General features: G+C 38.9%; 1 protein-coding gene across 1 annotated transcript; it reads right to left on the bottom strand.

Moving 5' to 3' along the window:
- Positions 1 to 4,686: 4,686 nt before the first annotated feature.
- LOC128629952 (heat shock factor protein 5-like) lies at positions 4,687 to 7,712 on the bottom strand. The gene is made up of 3 exons (XM_053678512.1): positions 7,368 to 7,712; positions 5,393 to 5,897; positions 4,687 to 4,853 (listed from the first exon to the last, which is right to left on the bottom strand). The coding sequence occupies exons 2-3, from the start codon at positions 5,880 to 5,882 to the stop codon at positions 4,687 to 4,689; spliced, it is 657 nt and encodes a 218-aa protein (XP_053534487.1). The 5' UTR covers positions 5,883 to 5,897; positions 7,368 to 7,712.
- Between the last annotated feature and the right edge of the window lie 3,719 nt (positions 7,713 to 11,431).

The raw sequence follows: 11,431 nt of genomic DNA, 5'->3' as shown, positions 1-11,431 counted from the left end.
TGTCTCAGAGAGTCATTTGTTCATTTTCAACAAATCTTTTATATGATTCGGGAACAACGAGTTGTCTCAGAGAGTAATTCGTTCCTTTTCAATTAATCTTTTATATGATTCGGGAACAACGAGTTGTCTCAAAGTGTGATTCGTTCATTTTCAACGAATCTTTAATATGATTCGTGAACAACGAGTTGTCTTTGAGTGATTCATCCATTTTCAACAAATCTTTTATATGATTCGGGAACAACGAGTTGTCTCAGAGAGTGATTCGTTCATCTTCAAGGAATCTTTAATATGACTCGGGAACAACGAGTTGTCTTTGAGTGATTCGTTCATTTTCAACGAATCTTTAATATGACTCGGGAACAACGAGTTGTCTCAAAGTGTGATTCGTTCAATTTCAACGAATCTTTAATATGACTCGGGAACACCGAGTTGTCTCAGAGTGATTTGTTCGTTTTCAACGAATCTTTAATATGACTCGGGAACACCGAGTTGTCTCAGAGTGATTTGTTCGTTTTCAACTAATCTTTAATATGACTCGGGAACCACGAGTGATTCGTTCATTTTTGACCGTGCATGCGCAGCATCTCCATAGGTTCTGTGCCGGAACCAGAAATGATTAGTTCACCTCAGGAGTAATATAATTTCCATAGTTCCCATTTGTATTAGTCCAGAGTTTTGATGACTAAATGCGGAATGAGTGTGTCTAAAGTTTTGATGTGTAGTTCATGTCAAACAGTTTTTACTTGTGCTTATCTGATGGCTAATATGTAGGCACAATGTAGTGTGGCAGCTGAAATGTTCCATGACAAGCTGCATTTTGTTGTTGTTGTTGTTGTTGTATGAACTTCAAGAGAAAATAAAAATGAGAGGCTGGTGGGGGATCGACTGTTTATAGGTCTTACAACACAAGTGATAAGAAACTACTTTGTTTCTCAGACTTTCTACAACACAGCTATAAACAGATAAACAGGTATGATGTGTTGTTCCTTAATAAATAAAAACTGCTGTAGTATAAGAGGAATAAAGCACTTCAGGACATGCTGTTAAAAGAAATAATTCACTTTATTGGTAACAGTTACTTCTCTACATGTCAGGCAGCATAAAAAAGACTAAAACAGTATGCCTGAAATGAATAAATAAAAAAGATAAGATATTTAAAAATAAACAAGAAATCTTCCTAACATTTATAACATTCAGGTCTAAAAAAATGTGAAACACAAAATCATCTTATTATTACAACAAATAATCTAGAGAGCTATAGAGCTACAACACTAAAACATCACTAAAACAGCTCCAACTGTTTGCCCTTCAACAAGGTTATACTTCATTAAATAAGAGCTTCAGGAGAACAGGCCGCTCTTAGCACAGTGGTGTGTGTACCTGCCAGTGTGCTGGTCTACACAGAGTCGTAGATATTGTTCCAGCGGCTAACACCGGCCACATGGGTGTTTATGTTTCTTACTCATATAGCAACACAAAGGTGTCGTATTCGTGCCAGAGTATAATAATGAACCCTTTCATGCATCAATCCCATATCTTTATTTTTTGACTTAAAACTGCATGATATATGAAATTTGATTTTGTTTAAATATCTAAATATCACATTTCTAAATAAACGGCTTGTACATGAAGAAAAAAGACTAAAACAGTATGCCTGAAACGAATAAATAAAAAAGATAAGATATTAAAAAAATAAAAAATAAATCTTCCTAACATTTATAACATTCAGGTCTAAAAAATGTGAAACACAATTCTCCTTCTTATTATTATTACAACAAATAATCTAGAGAGCTGTAGGATTACATTAATTTACAGTAATGCTCTCAAGTGACTTGGACATAATTTACATCTTATATTTTCCTAAAATACACATAAAAACTGTAAACTGTCATTCAATCAAATGTCTATTTTACAAATGATTTTTTTTTTGTATCGACTGCATTCAGTCTCTGTCTCTTTGATTCATTTTGTTTGGCAGATTATTTTTCGTAGCACCACTACGGGTTCGTAACACCCACTCAAGCTGTCTTAACAGGTGAGTGATAGCTGCAGCAACGTCCGGACATCAACTTCATCCTGAATAAATCAAATATATAGAAAACAACATTAACGCTTCACATTACACAAACATACGGTAGGGTGCGTCTCGATCAGCTCCCTCGATCCCTAGGTGGTGGATCAGTATATGGTGTACATGAGCTCGGGCACTGGTAAAGACCCTGACTCACTACACATTAGGACACTGATGACTGAGTAACATGACTACGTACTCGCGCTGTAAAACATCACCACTGGCACGTAACCTCAACATGCAGGACGGACATCTTTCTAACATTATATGTCATATTCATCTGTCTGTCATGGTACTTCAAGTAGGATCGTAGACTAGTTAGTAGAGTTTTAAAAAATCATTAAAGTCGTTAGACTCAAGTAAACAATATATAGAACGTCAAATAAAGTTAAAAATCGCTAACGTAAGTAACCATTTGAGATCTACAACAACAGCGTTCGTCCGCCACATTGTTCGATCTGAGAGGCTTCTGAAATCATGGCCTCATTTTCAGTAAGGGAAAATAGTGAACATCTAAGCTCCTTGGTTTTCGTGGTGCATTGTGGGATTTTTCAGGGAGCGAACGTGCCAGTGCACACTGGTAGGATTTCGCAATTGAGACAGTCCTTCAAATGGTCACTCCCTGATCAGTGTCCTGACTACGGACCTGTGGAGCTGATTGAGACGCACCCATAAACTCAAATCCATTACCTCACAAACAAGTCTATAAGCTTCTGACTGCAAATTCGTGACAAAAGAAAAAGTTTTGTTCAGTCATGTGCTGATTATTTTACAACAGGAGCAAGAACAGAAATAAGGAATGAATATAATGAATAATACGGATTAACAATGGTGACTACACACTGATTTACACCGCACACATTTTATGGTTACACTATGGTGTCAGTGTTTTTCCGTACCTACGGAATTTACACCAAATACAGTGCCCTCCACTAATATTGGCACCCTTGGTAAATATAAGCAAGGAAGGCTGAACAAAAGGTCAAAAGGCTCAACAATAAAGACACATTTTCGCAGCATCCTTTACTCATATTTACCAAGGGTGCCAATATTAGTGGAGGGCACTGTATGTTCTTGAACCGTGTGAACAGTTCTTGGTTCTGGATTCCGATTATTGGACCTTATGGTACTACGGCAGCTCTGACTACACTGTAAGCACAGATACACACTCGGGGCTGTTCTTGATGGGAAATCATCTAATCTGACCTGCATGTCCAACGCCAGCTCTAATATAGCGTCCAGTTCCTCTTTCTCTATGTCCAGGTCACTTGTCCGGGACTCTGGAACATCACCTGCTCTCCAGTATGGATCCTGATCGATCGGATCAGCGTATCCGACTGAGTAGTCCTGAGCAATGAGTGGGAGAATTCATATTAATATTATTTACACACCGAGGTTTTACTTTTAACTGTTTTACTGTTCTCCCAGCATTCCCTTCATACTGCAACATGTACCATCAAACCTTAACATGCCTACACTGGCTAAAATAACGACACTAGCCATTTTTAGTGATCAGAGCAGTACATAAACTTAAAAAGGTTTCTCGGTTCTTACAGGGTGATAGCCACTAGGAGAGCAGGAAGCAGCTGGTTGTTGAGAGCATGGCACTGTTGAATCCAAGACGTCTGGGCTACAGCGCTGATACACTGGGGGTGGGAAACATTGAAGGTTAATAAAGCATTCATTTCTTGGTAAGACATAAACAACACATCACTAAGATAGATTATTCAGGAACCATATCACAGCTCCTGCAGCCCCTCTGCACACGGTTTTTTGTTCATTCTTTGCAAGGCATTGTGGGACTTCCTGCTTATAGGTACAGACTAATGACATGAAGGACAATCATGTTGTGACACTGGACTGTAATGATGTTGATACCCCGCTCCTGTACACTCCCACAGCCCTTTTAATTTTATGCTGAGAAGTTTGAGCTGGTGAAAGGGGACACATCCAAGTAAAATATTAGCTGCTAGATAGATATTATTAGCTGTTAATAGATAGTGAAATCCGGCATGCGCATGTTGTGGGCTTTTATTTATTTTTGTTTACAGCATTTATTTTCTTTTCTAACTTTAGAACTACGTTGTTCAGGCATTAAACATATAACAGTTGTTAGAATGACTCACTAGAAGACTCTGAATCTCTGAATTATGCGCTGAAGGTTTAACATCAAAACATAGAATCACATCGATATCATTATCTTCATTTTTATCTGTTAAAAATGGACAAAATATAGATAGACAGATAGATAGATAGATAGACAGACAGACAGACAGACAGACAGATAGATAGATAGATAGATAGATAGACAGATGATAGATAGATAGACAGACAGACAGATAAACAGATAGACAGACAGACAGACAGAACGACAGACAGATAGATAGACAGATAGATAGATAGATAGATAGACAGACAGATAAACAGACAGATAGATAGATAGATAGATAGATAGATAGATAGATAGATAGAAACACCAACACTGAAATTGTGAAACAATGGACTGGGCTTCATCCTAAATTGCATACAATTAAACTACACGTCAGAATAATGCACTATTGCACTATACTACTGTATTTACTAAAGTAGCGTGCAGATCGAATGCTTATACTAATTTAGGCTGAGCTCACAGCTATTATAAAGGGGTCAAAATGTATTAAATCATCACCTGGTGTGTAAAACCCGTACTGTGAGTGATGAGGTGTGTTGCTCCTCTGCTCCTGCTGAGGGACATTACAGGGATGGTGGTAAGGGGTTCCCTGATGTTCAAGCAAGACTGAACCTGAACAGATAGAGACAAGTCAAGTGTTGATAAAATAAAACTACAGATGATGACCGAGGCCGCAAAGTTATCTAGCTGGCACTGTACTAGCAAAACGACGTACGCTTTCTCATCATATTTGTCTATTTTCTCTTTTTTTCTACACATTCCTATATATGCATAATCTTTTTTTTTTATTTTGAGGCTAATGGATTCCTCTATCCAGTCTTTGGAAGGACATGGGTTAAAATGTTTCCAGATTTAAAGAATGCGCACAGTGGCGGAGAAACCTGTGGACTAGGGTTGAGGTGGGTTTCTTCCAGGTTCCAGGTTATAAGTGGAGTGTTCATGGTAAATTGGCACTATGTGTGAACGAGTGTGTTAATGTGTGTGTGCGCACGGTGCTTTGCGATGAACTGGCGTCCCATTCAGGGTGCCCAGTTTTCTCTGGATAGGCCCTGGATCCGTCATGACCCTGACCAGGCTAAAGTTGTTACTGAAGTGAATGAATGAATATATTCTGTCTATTCTTTTCATCTGCTTGTTGAAACACTACCAACCTGTTCTCATTAAGCCAGAGGTTTCCTGTGCTGAATTCTGCATCACGTGATAGAAACGTCTGGGCGTCCTGCCCGTCACCTTTAAGCTGGCGAGCTTGGCCTTATTGAGAGGCGTGCGTCGCTTTATATCGAGCAGGAGCTCGGGCTTATCCCGTTTGAAGTACGGGTTTTGAAAATGGTGCAGTTGGGCTTTAATCGAAGAGTTGTACGACTGCTTGTCCGAGATGTTCGTGCGTTGTTTTTTGAAGCCGTACAGGTTCAGCTGGCGAACGAAACTTATGAAGTCAGTTGTCCTGAAGTACTCAGACAAATGTGTGGGTTGGGACAATAGCACTTCGGCTTCGAATGTTTCCTGATGAACAAGTATCCCTTCCCCGCTGTCGTCCCACCAGACTGAGCAAATCTGGGGATCGTTCACCAAACGCCACAACTTTCCAGGGAAGTAGTTGGGGTTGATGAAGGTGCCAAAAGTTGCATCAGTGTTTTCCATATCAGCTAAAAAGATCTGTAGCCAGAAGGGAGAAAAAAAGGAGACTGAATGTAGCAATTACTCTCTAGCACTAACTAGATAGTAGGTGGCTAGCTAACACATAACACATTCATCTTCAGTAACAGCTGAAAATCAATAACAATAACGAGCTATAGCATTAATGTTGTCAAAATTGACCGTTAGAGCTGTCAAGCAACCTGGACGTAGCCTAAATACTCAAACAAAAACAGACCCAAAGTAATTTCTAAGAGCCACATGATCACGTGTGAAATATTTCCTATATGTGAGATCATACACCTGCTATGTGGTTCCTTTTGATAGTTCTCTGATCCCTTATCGCTTCTCAGAGCCGTTAAAACTGGTCAGGAACCGTTACGCACACGCACCGGCCTCGAGCGTTTAAATTCAGGAGACTGGGCAGGTGGAGGCGCCGGACAAATTCATGAATATCCAATGAGCTCGCGTGGATTTATCCAGTCAGAGTAACCCGTGTCTGTGACGTCGTTCGATCCCAAAGTAAAGTCTTGGTGTATTAACGTGTATCGGAAAATAGTGACGACGCTATTCTGCATATTTTGTAGGAGAAACGGTGAACGTTTAGGTCAGCAGCGGCAAACGTACCGCCCGCGGGGTCTCTGTTATTCCTCTAGCAGGAAAAAAAACTTTAGGCCAAAAATTATGACAAAATGTGCTAATATATAACTCTTCATTAGCAAACCAAAAATGTGAAGCTGTGGCCTTGTGTCTCTCCAACGAACTTAGGGCTTTCACAGCAACGGGGATGAATACTTATGAAATAACAACTGTAATGTTTTTGTTGTTTAAGTAATGTTTTGTTTTGTAAATATTTTTAACAAATTGTGTTTTTATTGTATTACGTATTATTTTAGTGTGTACTGATCCCCCACTTTAATATAAAAGTCAGTTCCAGGTTCCAGGTTGTAACACTACAATATGGTAAACCCATAATCCGGAAAATTTTGATGGAATTGCTGTCTGTTTTTCTTTTTCTTTTTATGTATGTGGGCTCATCACTCAGGTGTGATGATATCAACCTATGACAAAACAATGCTGTGCCGTACGCTTTTAACTTTTCAGTGGATATTATAGAAATTCCCGAGTTCTTAACAGACTGTAATGATTGATTGAGAAATATAAAATGTATATCCATTTTCTATACCGCTTTACTACTGGGTGTCGGGAAAGCTGGAGCATCGGGCACCAGGAGGGGTACACCTGTGAGGGAAATGATTCATTTTTACTTTGTAATAGTGTTGTTCTTGTTCTGTTTCATTCTCATCAGAGGATAAGGCCTAAGAAGGCCATGTCATGTCACTTAGATCGGTACACAAAAGTGTGTCGTGCTCTGCGTTTCATATCTACAGTAGTGGTTCAGCACAAGCGCTTCAGAGCGCTCTCATTAATCTATCCTGCTTCATTCTATCCTGTTTTAACCATCTTTCTGTAATAAACCTTTTTTTTAACCTTCAGAGGACGTCAGAGGTCTGTGAGTGTTTCTTTGATGATTTCCACAACAATTTGGTCTCCTGGTTGGGCTGTGTGCGTCTTCTCAGGTTTTGTGGACAACAATGATCACTGACCGGTTTGAATCAAAACAAATTTGTAATTTAGAATTTGATGTCATGGGTCGTGATGTCATCGTGTGTTGATGTCATGGTGTATTGCTGTCTGTATGGAAGGGAGTCAATCAGTGCGTTTACATGGACAACAATACTCCACTATTAACCCGATTAAGACAATACTCTGATTAATAAACTACCATGTAAACATGTATATGTAGTGCATGTATATACCTATGAAATGCCATATATTCAGATATATTGAGATATTTCTAAATATCACAATATGTAAATATGTGTGTGTACCACATTCAGTGTTTATTTATCTATTTTATTTTTTAATGTGAATGCGAGAATAAAGAGCGGGAGGTGCGTGGTGTTACAAGAGCAAAAACTGTGAGAGAGAACTTAATTAAGTGCTGGCGCACTGCGTAGTGATGTGTCGTTCGTGAAGGAATCGTTCATTTTGAACGAATCTTTAATATGATTCGGGAACAGCGAGTTGTCTCAGAGAGTGAGCCGTTAATTTTTTAACGCGCATGCGCAGCCACATCCCCATAGGTTCTGTACCGGAAACAGAAATGATTAGTTCACCTCTGGAGTCTTTGGTTCGAGTCGTTCGTTCATCACTTCACAGCCCCACTGCATTCAGAATATGGGGCAGTCACGTGATGAACGAATACCTCGAGCCTGAAGACTTGAGACGTGAACTGATCAAATGTGACGTGACAAAAGAAGAACGACTCGGATCGGGAAGTGAACTAACAGACTGCTAATGCTAAGCAATTAATCAATCATTTCTGTTTCTCATAAGTTGCATTAGCCTATAGTTTATTTTTTATTCCAAATGTGATCAACGTTTGCGTAAGTACTAGAGGTGTTGGGGAATTTAACATGTAACATTTTAACTTTATTCTGCTGAAATGAACGAAATGATGCAAAAAAGAGTCGTTCATTTTGCTGAACGAGATTCAAAGATCCGAGTCAGTAAAATGATCCGAACTTTCTTGTGTTAATATTTGTGATTATGCTCGCACTTTGATCTTAAGCAGTTTGTTTAAGTATGCAGGTCTTTGAACGTATTTTTTTTAAATATATATAATAACCTTTCATTTTCTGATGCTCCTGCTTCCACTGTAATGCTTCCTCATTAGCTTTGCTTACAATATCAATATGTATATGAACCGCTGGCCATGAAATTTATCAAGAGATTTGGTGAGAATCTATTACTCTGGTCCTGATCTTGCTTGTGTACACTGTTTATTACATTTTTGATTGACTTTTCTTCATAGAATTACTTTAGGCACTGATAGAACTGTCTTTTTTGTCATATCCAATATGAAAAAATGATTAAACTTGCATTTTTTTTGTTCTTTTACCTAAAGTAACGTGTAACTTTATGGACTTGGCTACATTGTACAGCAGTGCTGTAGTACTTTGGAATGGAACCTTATGACCTTTGACCTGCACTGTGAAAATTCAAATGAGTGTTTTTTTTTTTGTTGCAGTGTTTAACATGTTTCTGTGTCATGTTTGTTTGATGTTCTGTAATGACTGAAGATCAGCGCAGAATTCACCAGACTTGTGTCGATGGACCTGAGCAAGTCCTTTTATGAGGGTCTTGACAAACACGCCTCAAAGCTGCTGTATTTGTACTGCTCGAGGCGCCATGCAGACATCGCAGAAAGGAGTGCCATACTGGAGAGCCTGGATAAAAATGTGAGTAGGTTTATTTCAAGTGTACTTGTTTTGTAAATACTGTGGTCATTTCCTTTCTTGCTATTTCGCTTGTCCTGCATAATTTGAATATAAAACATTTGTACTTTTGAGGCATCAAATCACAGGAAGAGGGTTGCAGTACTGCTGGGGCTGCCACTGTCCATGCGGGAGAATCCATCTCAGTTCTTACAGATCTGTGAGGTAAGTGTCTGTGAGGAAAGTAAGATGTTGGAAGATATTCGGATAATGGAAGTCCACGTATTGATGGAGTTTACCTTGTTTTATTTTCATGAGAGATGATGAATTTCAGGACGTTGTACTGTATTTTGTTTCCACCTTCTGATATTAATTCATCTTGTGTGATGACTAGTAAAGTTAAGATCGGTTCACTCATGCTGTTCTTAAGTCGCTGCGCTTGTGAGGATGTATGTGTGAAAGCACATTTTAAAGTTTGTCTTTTTTTTAATACAGCACACAGATTCTGAAGAAGAGTTAATCAAGGGCGTGACTGTTGGAATCAGTACAGTTGTGGATGACGCGATGGACCCTATTCCGTGTGACTGCAGTGATGTAGCCCTTGTAATGGAAGAAGTTGTCGTTCTACGCAATCTTGGTGATGTACCAAATGCATTTGTCAACTTGATGGGATTGCTTTATGCACGTAACATAAACTACCCCACAAACTTCAAATACACCTTTGAGGTGATTCAGAGGCTGTTCATGAACATCGGAGCTGATGCCTGCAGTGCACGAGTACATTCACTTAAAAATAATCTGCTCAAGTAGAGATGGTGTTATGCATTTCTTGTAAGAGAGATTTCATGTGGTGTTGTGTATGTTACAGTTTCTATACCTAAACAGCATGACTTCAGTTTTGTTGTATATTTTCACCTTTAAACACCGGGCAATTGAAATGCAATGTTGTTAGGCAAAAACAGATTTCTGCTTGCTTTTTCTGTTTATTTTGAGAAATTCATGTAATTTCAAGACACATGCAGCTTTTATGTCAGAGTTTGCTGACTTCCTGTCAGTGTTGAGAATTAAGTTTTACAGAATTCTAATTGTGGGAGATTTTAACATCCATGTGGATGTGGAGTGACTCTGTGGCGGTTAAGGAATTCCTGTCGCTACTTGATTGTTTTAGCTTCACACAGTTTGTAACTGACCCGATTCATAACAAGGGCCATACGCTGGATCTCGTGATTGCAAACGGCTCGTTTGTATCGCAGTTTTCATCTGTTGACATTGGACTGTCTGATCATTCAGCTGTCTTTTTAATCTGGAACTGTATCATCCATGTGAGCCTACCGTCTGAACAGTAACCTTCCGGAAGTGGAAGTCTATTGATCGGACCGTTTTCTCCAATTCGGTTGTTTCCACTTTAAGCGATCTTCATCCCTCACCGCTGGAGGAGAAAGTCCTGCAGTTAAATTCTGCTCTTGCTGCTAATCTTGACTCTTTGCTCCTCTAAGGTCACGTAAGGTCACATTCTCCCGCTCTGCTCCCTGGTATAATGACAATCTGCGCTCTAGAAATGCTGCTTGTCGGAAAATGGAGCGCAAACGGCACCTTACTGGACCGAATGTGTACTATCAAGCGTGGAAGGATCTTCTGGGTGATTATCGAGCACTAATGGAGACTGAAAGATCCTCTTACTTCTCTCAGACTATTGTAAAAAAATCAAAATAATCCCAGACACTTGTTCCAAACCATAAACAGATTGCTTCAAGTTAATGCTGTTACTACCTTGCCTGTTTCTCAGCAGCTCTGTGATTCTTTTCTTCAGTTTTTTCATTCTAAGAGTGATAATGTTACTAACCTGCTTCATTAATCCCTTACACCCCAAATCGCAGACTGCGCTCCTCACAGTGTAATCTGTTAACTGTTCCACAACCCGCCTAAAATCTACAGGTGACGGGACGACTTCTGTCTACGCTCCTTCCCTTTGGAACTCTCTTCCTCCTGAACTCAGGGAAGCTCTGACCTTTGACATTTTTAAAGCGCTACTTAAGACATTTTTTTAAACTTGCATTTGACTGCTGATGTCTTTTTATTTATTTATTTATTTTTATTATTATTATTTTATAATTATTATTATTAATGTTCGTATTAACTTGAGATTTATTTTTTGTACTGCTTATTTTGTGTACAGCGCTTTGAGAAGCTGCTTTTAAAGGCGCTTTATAAAATAAAGATTATTATTATTATTATTACTTATTTTTTTTACAATTGTAATAGATTTTTGTTTAC

This window comes from Ictalurus punctatus, unplaced genomic scaffold (assembly GCF_001660625.3).
Source record: "Ictalurus punctatus breed USDA103 unplaced genomic scaffold, Coco_2.0 Super-Scaffold_100046, whole genome shotgun sequence".
NCBI lineage: Eukaryota > Metazoa > Chordata > Actinopteri > Siluriformes > Ictaluridae > Ictalurus > Ictalurus punctatus.
Note: the sequence above shows the minus strand (reverse complement) of the source record. Positions and strands in the feature narration are given on the sequence as shown.

Coding starts and splice junctions, on each gene's coding strand:
- LOC128629952 (XM_053678512.1), bottom strand. CDS start 5,882: ATGGAAAACACTGATGCAACTTTTGGCACCTTCATCAACCCCAACTAC. Junction 4,854..5,392: donor CTCTGGCTTAATGAGAACAG/GTTGGTAGTGTT, acceptor CTATCTGTTCAG/GTTCAGTCTTGCTTGAACAT.